At 47.6% G+C, this 13,708-nt stretch overlaps 1 protein-coding gene across 1 annotated transcript; it reads left to right on the top strand.

Moving 5' to 3' along the window:
* Window positions 1-6,069: 6,069 nt before the first annotated feature.
* Window positions 6,070-11,200, top strand: LOC123427007 (probable aldo-keto reductase 3). The gene is made up of 5 exons (XM_045110936.1): window positions 6,070-6,423; window positions 6,550-6,741; window positions 10,082-10,254; window positions 10,371-10,473; window positions 10,567-11,200. The coding sequence occupies exons 1-5, from the start codon at window positions 6,199-6,201 to the stop codon at window positions 10,906-10,908; spliced, it is 1,035 nt and encodes a 344-aa protein (XP_044966871.1). The 5' UTR covers window positions 6,070-6,198; the 3' UTR covers window positions 10,909-11,200.
* The last annotated feature ends 2,508 nt before the right edge of the window (window positions 11,201-13,708 follow it).

Here is a 13,708-nt window from a genome sequence, read left to right as displayed (position 1 = left end):
CTAGATAATTTTAGAGCAAAGGTCTCCTCAAGAGATTCCTTGGTGGTTTGTTCATTTTCAAGAGCTTGACATAGCTTCGCGATCTCATTAGCGTATTCACGCTCATGACCTTCCATTGTCTCAATGGTGGCCTAATGCTCCTCGAGATGAGCTTCCAACTCCTCAATGTATTTCTTGCCCTGAGTGGCAGAACACATGATTTCCATGAAGTTGGTACAAGCAAGTTTATTCTTATGAAGAGCTTTAAAAATTATTTCACCCTTAAGTTTTAAGGATGCAATATTGTCACTCTCTTCATCATTATCCTCATCCTCACTATCATCAACATCATCAACATGAGATACATTGGGATTCAAAGTAGGAGATACCTTTGAAACCTTAGCCATAAGGCAAAAGTGAGAAACAATAGATGATGATGTAGGATCCCTTGAAGCATCATTAAAGGCCACGTCTTGATCCATGGAATGATGGATTTCCTCTACACTGTTATCACAACAACTCGAGGAAATAGATACATCTTTATCATGTCAACAAGATATAGAAAGCATATCAACATGAGATTTACTCAAGCAGTTTTTACATGATATGCAAGGACTACGAGCACAAGCATGTAAAACATTTAGAGTGCTCAAAGTGTTAATGTCCAAATATGAAGCATAGCAATAAGATAGTGATGAAGGATCATCAACAATAAGCCCACTATCATCATTGCAATGATCATCACTGCTCACCATATCATTACCTTGTGGCAAACCACATGTAGGTGAATTAGATGAAGTTGAGAGGACCACACGACCGGAGGTGGATGGAGAACAATCGTCCCTACAAATCTTGGACACACCAAATTTATCTTGAAGCTTTGTCCACAACTCATGAGCATCCTGAAATGGCATGAGTTGGAATATAACTACATTGCTCAAAGCATCAAAAAGCACATTAGAAGCTTGAGCATTAAAGGCACATCAAAAAGCACCGGGTCCGCGCCACCGACGCCACCTCGCCCCGCCCCGGGCTTCTCCTCGTCGGATTCGTCACCACCACGCTGACGCACCCAACCGACTTCCCCGAGCCGCTGCTCGACTACACGGAGGGTGAGGAACCCCCTTCCTTCCTTCCCCCTCCGGCCCCGTTTCCACGCCCCGCGCCATGGTCTCCGGTGACCTCCACCTCGCCTTGGCGCCATTTCCCTCCTGCTAGCGAGGAGGAGGAGCAGGAGTAGCCTCCTGTGGACTGTTAGAAGAAAGATGAATAAAATAAAATCAAATAAATGGATATGTGTGTGTGTGTGTGTGTGTGTGTGTGTGTGTGTAATGTGTGTGAATTGTGTGTGGCTGGTGGGCCACTCCCATGTGGGGACAACCCCCCACTTCCACTGACACGGAAGCTCCACACAACCCTCTATTGAAATAATATTAAAAAATAAAAATAAAATAATAAATAAAAATAATATAAAAATAATATATTTAATAAATAGTTTAATTAATTATTGAATTAATTAATTAATGAATTAATTATGTAATTATAATGATTATGAGTAATTAGAATAATTAAGTAAATCTGTTAATATAGATAAGTATTTATCCTAATAGAATATGACACGTGGGCCCTCCACTAAATTAATCTGATTAATTAATATTTAACCCTAATTAAAAATTGTGTCTATGACACATGAGACCCATTCGTGAGTTTGACCAATCAACTGCTGATGTGAGCATGACATCATGCTGATGTCATAATAGCATTTAATTGAATTAATTAAATCCATTTTTAATTCCTAAATATTAATAAAATTTTGAAAATTAATATAAAATAAACCGTTGCTTAGATGAAAATATTTTCAACATGAAAGTTGATGAGCAGAACGAGACGAACCCGGATACGCTATCCGTTCGTGTGTCACGCGTCCCTAGCATAGCAAACATTGAACTTATTCATCGTTTTCATCTGACCGGTAGTAGCCAGAGACCCGAGAAATATCACATGATATTTTCCCGACCCGTATATGATGGATGTTACTGCGTTAGCTCATGCCTAGACCGGCATATTGCCATGTCATGCTTAGTGTTGCATCTGTTGCTGTTATTTAATGTTTCTCCCCCTCTTCTTACCGGTAGACCCCGAGACTGATGCTGCTGCCGGGTACATCTACCCTCCCGACGACTAGCCCTTTGCCGCAGAGCAACAAGGCAAGCAACCCCCTTGGTCATCCCTCTTGCTTGCATTAGAAATTTGCTACTGTTGTAGTTAGCTCCTATATCTGATGCATAGCCTGTTTTTGATGAACTCCTACTTTCAGTACCGTACTTTAAAACTGTTTAGTATAGGTGGAGCAGTCATCCCCTCTGACCCCTTAGTCCAGTAGCCCCGCTTTGTCATCAAGTCTCGATCCCTGATCAACGAGTCAAGATCCGACACAACACTTACACCCCTTAGTTGTGCGGCACTACAAAGCTACTATCGGGTAACGAGGGTGACACCTCGTGAAGTACTCATGATGATATCTCTGTAGTACAGCTAGTCGGTCGTGGTTATCGAGGGTGATTCCTCCTTCACCACTCCCGATGATGTCTCTGTCGTGCTACCCCTCAAGTGTGGGACCCTCGAGGGTGATTCCTCTAAGTCCACCTTGACGGATACATCATTCGGAATCCAACAAGGGTGATACCTCGGATTCCCCCTGATGTTACAACCACACAGTTACTTGACCATACTACTGGGATCTTTGATGAATAGATGTTAGGCAGATGGATACCCGCGTGGATGTGTCGATGACTTAATTAAAATGATAATGGATTTGGGTATTTGATCTGGGTTGGTCGGAAGGCATTATTACGCACTAACCGTCTGCGTGGGAAGAATTATGGGTACTCACATCGTGGTATCAGCCGAAGCTCTTCAGACGTCAGCAATGGAGCGGCGCGCGCCCGAGAGGTCCCGAGATGCATCGCGCTTGTAATTAAGGGGTGCTAGGACTGACATCGGCTGCCCTTGCATCGTGCAGGAGCGCAGAGGGCAAGTGGGCCCATGAACCCTTTGTGCTTAGGAGTTAGACCGGCATGCTGGCCTCTCTGTTGAGCTTAGGTGGGGATGCGACGTGTTGATATTCCGAGGCCGGGCATGACCCAGAAAAGTGTGTCCGGACAGAGCGTTATCGAGCGTGACGGGGAACATGTTGTGCACCCCTGCAGGGAAGAACTTATCTATTCGAATAGCCGTGTCCACGGTTACAGGACGACTTGGAGTTGTGCCCTGATCTTATACAACTACAACTGTTACTTAACTGGAATTAGTTGCCCCGGGATTGCTTCCTCGCAGGGAGTCGAGGAAGGATCTGTGGGCGTGGCCTCATATTAATATTGCTGCAACAATATGACTATTAGTTGTGTTTCCTGTTCTACTCTCGTCTATTGCTGCAAGACCCCTGAAGATGCTACTCTTCGATAGGACTAGGTCTTCTCTCTCTTTCTCGCATTGCTACAGTCAGTCCACATATAAACCCCTTTCTTTGATACTGATGCATACTTAGCATAGTTCTGATATAAGTCTTGCGAGTACTTTGGATGAGTACTCACTGTTGCTTTGCTCCCCCTTTGTCCCTTTCATCCGTTGCTGCGACCAGATGATGGAGCCCAGGAAATGGAGTTTCCCTCCGACGACGACTGCTACCCCGACGGTGCCTACTTCGTGGAGGCCGCTGAAGACCAGGAGTAGTTAGGAGGTTCCCAGGCAGGAGGCCTCACCTCGTTCGATCATTCTATCTTTTGTGCTAGCCTTCTCTAAGGCACCTCATGTTTAATGTATATACTCAAATTTTGTTGCTTCCGCTGACTCGTGTGTTTATCGAGCTTCCATATTCTAGCCCTCGAGGCCCGTGGCTTGTACTCCCTCCGTTCCTAAATATAAGTCTTTTAAGATATTTCACTAGGAGTCTACATACGAAACAAAATGAGTGAATCTACACTTTAAAGTATGTTTATATACATCCGTATGTAGTCCACTAATGAAACCTCTTTAAAGACTTATATTTAGGAACGGAGGGATTAATATGAAGCTTGTATGTTTTATTTGTGTCTAGAGTTGTGTTGTGATATCTTCCCGTGAGTCTTTGAGTTTGATCGTACGCATTTGCGTGTATGATTAGCGTACGATTAAATCGAAGGCGTCACAACATACCCTTGTAGATCGCTAAGCGGAAGCATTAAAGAACATGGTTGATGTAGTATGTCTTCGCGATCCAATCACGACCCGTCCTAGCACATGAATAGCTCGATGTCGCCTCTGTCTTCTCGATCCAGCTAGCGAGCGCGGAGTAGTAGATGAGTTCTTCGACAACACGACAACATGGTGGTGGCGGTGGTGGTGCTACCCAGCACGGCTATGCCTAGCGCTACCGAAACCGCGAACGAAGGAGAAAACGATCTAGGAAGAGAGAGGGGAGCCAAAGGCTTCTTGTGTGCTCTTGGGGCGCCCCCTCCCCTCTATATATAGGTGGAGGGGCGTGGGGGAACAACCCCTGCAAGCCCTAGGGCACAGTCAAGGGGGGAGGAGGTGGAATCCTAGTCTCCCTCCTTCCCTTCCATACAAAGGTGGACTTTCCACCTTTCCCAACTACATGGGTCTTGAGGGACTTGTGCGCTTGGCTCAATAAGGCCACAATGTCTCCCCTCAGCCCATGCAAACCCTTGGGACATGGTAGAATCCTTGGTGGACTTCCGAACTCCTTCGGAAGTTTCCGGAACCTTCTAGAAGCTTCCCAAGACAATGCCGAAAAAACCCGAAACTTTTCCGATAGCCAAAATATGACTTTCCATATATAAATCTTTACCTACGGACCATTCCAGAGCTCCTGTGACGTCCAGGATATCATCCGGAACTCCGAACAACATTCGGTTACCATCACACATAACTTAGTAATACCAAATCGTCACCGACCCTTAAGTGTGAAGACCCTGCGGGTTCGAGAACTATGCAGACATGACATAGACACTATCCGGCCAATAACCAATAGTAGGACCTGGATGTCCATAGTGACTCCTACATATTCTACGAAAATCTTTATCGGTCGAACCACGATGTCAAGGATTCAATCAATCCCGTATACAATTCCTTTTGTCTATCGGTATGTTACTTGTCCGAGATTCGATCGTCGGTATCTCCATACCTAGTTCAATCTCGTTACCGGAAAGTCTATTTACTCATTCCGTAATACAAGATCCCATGGCTAACTCTTTAGTTAAATTGTTTGCAAGCTTGTTGTGATGTCGTATTACCGAGTGGGCTCTGAGATACCTTTCCGTTACACGGAGTGACAAATTTCAGTCTCGATCCATGCCAACTCAACATACACCCTCGGAGATACCCGTAGAGCACATTTATAGTCACCCAGTTACGTTTGCGACGTTTGATACAGACAAGGTACTCCTCCGGTGTCAGTGAGTTGCACGATCTCATGGTCATAGGAATAGATCCTTGACATGCAGAAAACAGTAGCAATAAACTGACACGATCATATGCTACGTTCATAGGTTGAATCTTGTCCATCACATCATTCTCCTAATGATGTGATCCCGTTATCAAATCATAACTCATGTCTATGTTAGAAAACCTTGATCATCTTTGATCAATGAACTAGTTCATTAAAGGCTCACTAGGAACAATGTGTTGTCTATGTAATCATACATGTATTTAATTTTGCAATCAATATAATTATAGCATGAATAATAAACGATTACCATGAATAAGTAAATATGATAATAACTAATTTATTATTGTCTTTAAGACATATTTTCAACAGAAGCACGATGAAAATAACACTGGAGATGGAGATGGAGATGGGAAGATAAGGTTGTCATGAAAATAACAGTGGAACGAGTGGCTCTCGCTGGAGATAAGAAGATAATTAGCCAGGGAGCGGGGCCCCATTAGGACGCGTGTCGTCCGGGAAGAACGGTTGATGCGAGATAAAATCATCCGTTATTTTTTACAGAAAAATGGTTACGCAGTGGATAAATTAAGTTTGGGCGCCGTACCTACGTACGCGGTGACGCTCAGCTCTAGTTTGGCAGTTCACTCAAACCGGCAGCCTCGTGACATACTCCGTGACGCCCTCCACCGCACTATAAATTGCATCGCAGGTTGCACTGGAAGCTCCCAACCTAGTACTACTTGATTACTCATCCATCAATCATCAATCATCAGATGGCTGCTGCTCCGGTGACTGTGCCGCGCATGAAACTGGGCTCGCAGGGGCTGGAGATCTCGGCGCAGGGCCTGGGCTGCATGGGCATGTCCGCGGCCTACGGCGAGCGCAAGCCCGAGCAGGACATGGTCGCGCTCCTCCGCCACGCCGTCGCCGCCGGCGTCACCTTCCTCGACACCTCCGACATCTACGGTCCCCACACGAACGAGCTCTTGCTCGGCAAGGTTGATTAGTACTACCTTACTACAGCCACCCGACCCGACGTGTTCCTTGGCTCATTCTTGCTATAGTTGCCATATCACTCGCACGCGGATGTCTGACCGGCCAGAGTTTTCTGTGTGACAAATCAGGCGCTGCAGGGAGGGGTGAGGGAGAAGGTCCAGTTGGCCACGAAATTCGGCATCACGGTCACCCGGGAGATCTCCGGCAACCCGGCGTACGTGCGGGCGGCGTGCGAGGCCAGCCTCGCTCGGCTCGGCGTCGACTGCATCGACCTCTACTACCAGCACCGCATCGACAAGAATGTCCCCGTCGAGATCACGGTCAGTACGCACTACGTAGCACTTGTTCAACTTCGTTTCATTTACGGATTTTTTCTTTTGGGCACGTTTCATTTACAGATTGAGGGCTTGTAGGCACTGGCGGAGGCTCGTTGGGGCCAAAGGGGGCCACAACCCCCCCTTCCAAATATGAAAAATGAAATCTACTAGTACTAAGCATTATGGCCCAGCCAATGAACAAACAACCTTATCTAAATAAATCTGATGTGTCTTGTGTGCATGAGTTCTTATCGAGTTGTGCTACTGTTGATTATTACGTGTGTACTGAGTTCTACACGTCACCGTCGACGAAGTTGATTGCTAAGCTTAGCTAACTAAGAGCATCTCTAGTAGAACCCTCAAACCCTTAAATGTAAAATCAGTTTTAAGGGTTGAGAATTGTCCATTTTTAACATTTTTAAGGGTTGAAAAACAGGGACAAAGACTATAACCCTCAAACCCAACCCTTATAACGGAATATTCCGTTATAAGGATTGGGTTTGAGGGTTCTAGTCTTTGCCCCAACCCCAAACCTTAAAACTGTCATTTCATATATCACACATTTCATCATATGACATATCACAAATTCAATCACATTTGACATAAAACAATAATCATTCTAGTTATTATTACAGTATCGAATAAAACAATAATCATTCAAATTATTACAAAAATGTTTGAGCAAATTACAACATAAAACAATATTTCAGCAAATTACAACAATTGTTCGAATCAAATAGGACATAGAAAAGTAAAACAAAGATACATCATGGGCCAATACGCCGCCCATCCAACTGCCAGTGGTGCTCTACTAGATCATCCCGGAGACGACCATGAGTGATTGCATCCTCAATCTCACGATGTGCTTGAAGAAAGACGTGTATGCGAGAAGGGTTTCTTTCCGGTTGCACACGGGTACCAACATTGTCATAGAAACAAGGGAGGTTTAACCCTCTCTCATCCTCTAGGATCATGTTGTGTAGAATCACACAACATTTCATGATGTTCACCAAGGTTTTTTTGTCCCAAAACCGAGTTGGACCCCGAACTATGGCAAACCTTGCTTGTAAAACACCAAAAGCTCTCTCAATATCTTTGCGGGCTGCCTCTTGTGCCTTGGTGAAATGAGCCCCTTTTCTTGTTAAGGGCACCCCATTTTTCTCCTTGATGGACTTCACAAGAGTGGCCCATTCGGGATAGATGCCATCGGTGAGATAGTATCCCACTGAATACTCATTGTTCATGATTTTGTAGTTGCAAGCTGAAGCATCTCCAGAAATTAATCTTTTGAACAATGGAGATCTATTGAGGACATTGATATCATTGAGTGTTCCCGACAACCCAAAGAATGCATGCCAAATCCATGTGTCCTCCGATGCTACGGCCTCAAGCACAATGGTAGCATCACGGCTTTTACCGCAATACATTCCGTGCCATGCCTTTGGGCAATTTTTCCACCTCCAATGCATGCAATCAAGACTACCGAGCATTCCCGACCATCCCCTTTTTTCATTCATTTCCATTAATCTCTTTGTATCTTCCTCGTTTGGTGCCCGAAGATACTTCTCACCATACAACCGGATGACCAACTTGGCAAACCTACGGACGGACTCCGTGGTTGTATCTTCCCCAATGCGAAGATACTCGTCGGTATAATCCGCGGGTATGCCATAAGCGAGTACCCGCATTGCCGCCGATATCTTTTGATATGCACTAAACCCCATGATACCGGCGGCGGATATACGACGTTTAAAGTAACAGGAGGCAGCCTCACAATCGTTGACAATCTTCACAAACAAACTATGACGCATTCGGTACCTTCTGCGAAAGAGACGAGGAGGGTATGTAGGTACTTCCGCGAAGTAGTCTTGCATCAAATGCTCGTGTCCGAGAGCACGGTTCCGGTAGATGGTGAGTCGCCCCATCGTCGACCCTCTCCTCTGATCCATAAGCATCACGCGGTCTTCAAACGCTTGCACGTCGACGAGGAGGCTCATCATCTCAACGTCGTCGTCTTGCAACAACTCGTCAATGTCCGAATCGTCGGATGACGACCAATCCGACGCATCGGACAACGGGTCCATGTCATCGTTGTTCACCTCCATCTACAATGTGAGTGGCAACAATTGTGAGTGCCAATGAAGCAAAAATGTAAAAATGAAGCAAAAAAGCAAAAATGTAAACCTCAATCTTCGGTGCTGCGGAGGGCCGGCCGGGGCGGCGGCGCTGGGAGGGCCGGCCGGGACGGGGCGACGCTGCGGAGGGCCGGCCGGCGGCGGCGGAGGGGAGGCCGGGACTGCGAAGGGCCGGCCGGGGCGACGGCGCTGGGAGGGGCGGCCGGGACGGCGGCGCTGGGAGGGGCGGCCGGGACGGGGCGACGCTGCGGAGGGCCGCCGGGGCTGCGGAGGGTCGGTCGGGGCGGCGGCACTGCGGAGGGCCAGCGGGGACGGGGCGGCGCTGCGGAGGGCGGCCGGGGCTGCGGCGGGGCGGCGGGGGCGGGGCGGCGCTGCGGACGGGGCGGCAGGGGCGGCGCTGCGGACGGGGCAGCCGGGGCAGCCGGGGCAGCGCCGGCGGAGAGACGGCCGGGGCGGGGCGGCGGCGGAGGGCGGGCGGGGCGGCGGCGGCGGAGGGCGGCCGGGGTGGGGCGGCCGGAGCGGAGCGGCGGCGGCGGCGGATCGAGGGGAGGGAGCTGAAACTTCCCTCCCGCGCTGGAGAGGAAGAGGAGTGCAGGTTGGGGGGAGTTTCTCCCCCCAACCCTCACTTCTACAGGCTGCGATGGCGTTTGAGGGTTGGACCTCTAAATCTTTTTACGGGTTTAAGGGTTTAAGGGTTCTAGTCTACGCCGTTTTTTCGACGAAAATTGTAAAAAGCGGTTATTTTTAAGGGTTTGAGGGTTTGAGGGCTCTACTAGACTTGCTCTAAGAACATCTACAGTCGAACCCCTATATCTTCTCAAATGCCCGAACCGCCCTTTCGGTCGGTGTTTGGTCAAAAAAAAGTTAATCCAACCAGACGCTTCACTTTCTTCCTAAATGACCGGACTGATCGATACTTTTCATATCCATCTTAAATTTAAAGACAATATAAGGACTCGCAGATGTGACCGACCATGTTCAATCAGCCCCTTACGTAGGAAGAGACTTGAATCTTAGACGGAACAATGATTGGCAAATTATCGTTTCATGTAACGATGATTATTTTTGTAATTTTGCACTGCGAGTCACGTCTTTTTTCAACTTTTCAGGAATATTTATCTTTTCGTTTAAAAAAAATTGCCCTCCTCCCTAGTTGCTCGTCACGCTCCGCCACTGCTTTCTTGACCTCCGTATGCGAATGCATGCAGATGGGTGAAATCAAGAAACTGGTCCAAGAAGGAAAGGTGAAATACGTTGGGTTGTCGGAGGCCTCGGCGTCCACAATAAGAAGGGCACACGCGGTTCATCCGATCACCGCCGTTCAGCTGGAATGGTCTCTGTGGTCAAGGGATGTTGAAGAAGATATAATCCCAACTTGCAGGTACCGGCAATGACTACAGTCACATTTTCTTTTCAAAATCGGCTTCATAATAGACTTACGGAACGTCCTCCTTTATGTAAACCCCAAAAGGACTTACAAATTGTTTTCTGTTTCAGAGAACTTGGCATTGGAATTGTGGCGTACAGTCCACTAGGCAGAGGTTTTCTATCCACTGGACCTAAACTGATGGACACAGTACGAGACGACGATTTCCGCAAGGTAAATGAGCCACCCATGATCCTTCATGCGGTTAGTTGGCTTACCTTTCTCATTTCTCCTTTTTCTAACAGATGTATCCCATTGCGTTTCCAGAATCTCCCAAGATTTCAACCCGAGAACTTGAAGAAGAACGCCGCTATATTCGAGCGTGTGAGCGAGATGGCGGCGAGGAAGGGCTGCACGTCGTCGCAGCTCGCGCTAGCCTGGGTTCACCACCGGGGAACCGATGTGTGCCCCATACCTGGCACGACCAAAGTTGAGAATTTGAACCAGAACGTGAGAGCGATGTCTGTGCAGCTCATGGTTGAGGAGATGGCTGAGCTCGAGTCCTACGCCGCCATGGATGCGGTCCAAGGCGATCGGTACCACAGCACGTTCCTCAACACCTGGAAGGACTCCGAGACCCCTCCCCTCTCATCCTGGAAAGCCACTTAACTGGATATCACGGGAATCGATCACTATGCTGATGCTTCGTATCACTGGTTTAAAGTATTTGCAAGTCAAATAATTTCATGAGCACTCTGTGCATGGATGGAATCATGGAACCACCAATTGTTTGCTCATGTAGCACAATTTCTCCCCATGATTAGTTGATTACGCTCACGTGACTAAAATATACCTTTGTATTTGGACACCCCTGAGTGTTGAACTTTTTATTATGCCGACAAGGCTATAAAAGCCCTTTTGTAAACACATTTCCATCCTAAAAACCATTTAGAATGTCCAACCTCATGTGAAGACTGCGGTAAGGGTTGCACCTTCGTACAAGGACCGAGTTACATCAATTGTGGCCGCCTCCTCTGAGGCGACTCAGGGGCGAACCCTAGCCCCTCCGCCTTGTTAGGGGTGGACCCACGTTGATGTGAGTGGGGGTCATGGCCCCATTCAAGTTTTGAAAATCCTCTAGGGTTTGGTTGTATTTTAAGAAAATAAATGCTTAAACTCTCTATTTTAAGAAAATAAATTTATATAAAATGTACCAAAATAGTCACCTATTCAAGTATTTTTCCCTTACTAAAAAAAATCTAGGTCCGCCCATGCGCCTCGTTCCCCCTTTTGCATCTCTCCTCTCCACCGCCAGCAGTACCCACATACCTGGCCAAGCGGTGCCAATGAAGGTGGCAGCGGGGATTTGGGCGGCTCCACCTCGGGTGGAGAGCTTCGGCTTCCAGGGCGGCGACCCTTGGTGGTGGCGCCCGGCGCAGCCTATGCGGTAGGCGGCGCCGGCGGATGCAGGTGGGCCACCTGTGTGGTCATGTGGGAGGCGTGCAGGTGATGGGCGTCGACTACTACGACACCTCCCCCCGTTGCTGGTGGTCATGGAGAAGTTCGTCCTCGACCCCTATCTGTAGCGGATCCGGTCCCTGGTGGCTTCGGCCATCATTATCGGGTGCTAGCTTTGCGGGTCTGGTGCGTGGAAGTGGATTTGGGGGATCCCTTGGCCAGCGTAGCGGCCACTCCGAAGGCGACTCCTTTGGGTGTTGTTCCCCTTGTTGGAGGCTTCGGCGAGGATCCCTTTCCTTCAACCCATCCGAGGAGCTCAGGTGAAGACCTCAGACCCCCTGTTCCAAGAGGCGACGTCACCATGGTGGCGTGCTCCTTCGTGAAGGCGTTGTTCGGGGGTTGCTCAAGTGGTGGTGGAGGTGGTGGCAGTTCGATCATGACGTGTTTTAGCTAGGCTTCATCTTCGTCAGCTTCCCCGTGTGGTGCAGCCATTTTCAGCCTTATTTGTGGTTCGGCGCCTTCGTTCAACATCCTTCGAACGATGTTTTGTCTTGCCTTTGTCGGCGAAGGTTCTTTGGTGATTGGGCCCTTGTTGCATGTGGGTTTTCTCCTGATGTCTCTCCTGCATCTTGGACACCTTGATTTGGGTTCTGGAGGAACCACTCTGCCGACCGCTGTTGCGGCACCCATCGAGCCTCGGTGAAAAGGTGGTGGCCCCTGGCGGTTGCACGGACAAATCATTGTTGCCCATGTTTGCTCCTTCGGTGGCAGTCAGCAAACACAATACTCGCACATTGGTGCCCTCATTCCGTGGCCTTAGTTGGTTAGCCATTATAGGCATAGCGGCGGTTGTTGGCAACGGCAGGGTGTTCCTGCACTCTGTGTTGTTGCCTTGGAGTCATTCTACGTAGCACATTGTACCCTTTCTTTCCGATGTTCTTCTTTGTGTTTGTTGCTGCCCTGTAATCCTAGTTTGTTGATGGCTTTGTTAATTTAAAGTTGGATTAGGTTCAAGTTCTTTTCGGATTCGGCGAGCACCTTTTCTCTAACAAAAAAGTTACATCAGTTCTTGCATCTTCGGCATACACTGTTTGTTACATTAATCATTACACACACAAGGAATAGAAATAAACAAGAGATTACAACATATTAAATCTATGTGCCTAACAAATAATGCTTCCTGCATCGTGTCTTCTAGAAGCCTCTAGAGTCCTTTGGATACTTCTACTTGGGGCGGCGACCTCGGTGTGGATTGCGATGGCCACCGAAAGGTCTTCATGAGGGTTAATCTCTCCAGATCCGTGGTTGCCTTCGGTTGTGAGATACAATTAATGGATGATGACTTGATGTGAAGGGCACGGCTATGCAATGGCGGCGGTCGATTTTCTTGCCCACGTGTTAGAATCATGAAAAAATGGTGGCGAAAACCCATGACTGGCCCTGGTGCCGGTACTTCTCGAGTACTCGGCCTAAAGCTCCGAGGTGAAAACCTAGGTGTTAGAGCATATATCTCCATATGTGGTTTTGGTAATTGATGACAATTCCTATGGACTAATGGTTGCCTTAAGTTATATTTATAGGATTTGTCCATAGGCACTTCTTGAAGTCCATCTGTTGGGTTCAAGGAGTTTATATGATGACCAAGATGTTATTCAAGGTATTATCCAAAGAATGGTCATAGAAACACTAGGTTGATCAAGATCTCAGACAAAGAGTAAATCAAGATGATCAACACAAAAAGCGTATAAGATGTACCGAGAGGGATCAAGTGATCCCATGGTATGGTAAGCATTGTCCATTACGTGTTTGTGTACTAACCCATGGTCTTTGTGAGACTCCTGTGTGGGGGTTAGGTGTGCTTTCATTGGGCTTGCGTCAAAAGGAAGATCTCATACAACCCATGAAGGATGACGTCAAGTGGTGATCGTCATCAAGATTGTGGTGTGCAAGTTCAAGTGGATCAGCACGAATATATCATTGAAACATAAGCTAACAAGGATGTTGATAAGGA

The sequence above is a fragment of the Hordeum vulgare genome, chromosome 2H, assembly GCF_904849725.1.
Source record: "Hordeum vulgare subsp. vulgare chromosome 2H, MorexV3_pseudomolecules_assembly, whole genome shotgun sequence".
Taxonomy (NCBI): domain Eukaryota; kingdom Viridiplantae; phylum Streptophyta; class Magnoliopsida; order Poales; family Poaceae; genus Hordeum; species Hordeum vulgare.
Note: the sequence above shows the minus strand (reverse complement) of the source record. Positions and strands in the feature narration are given on the sequence as shown.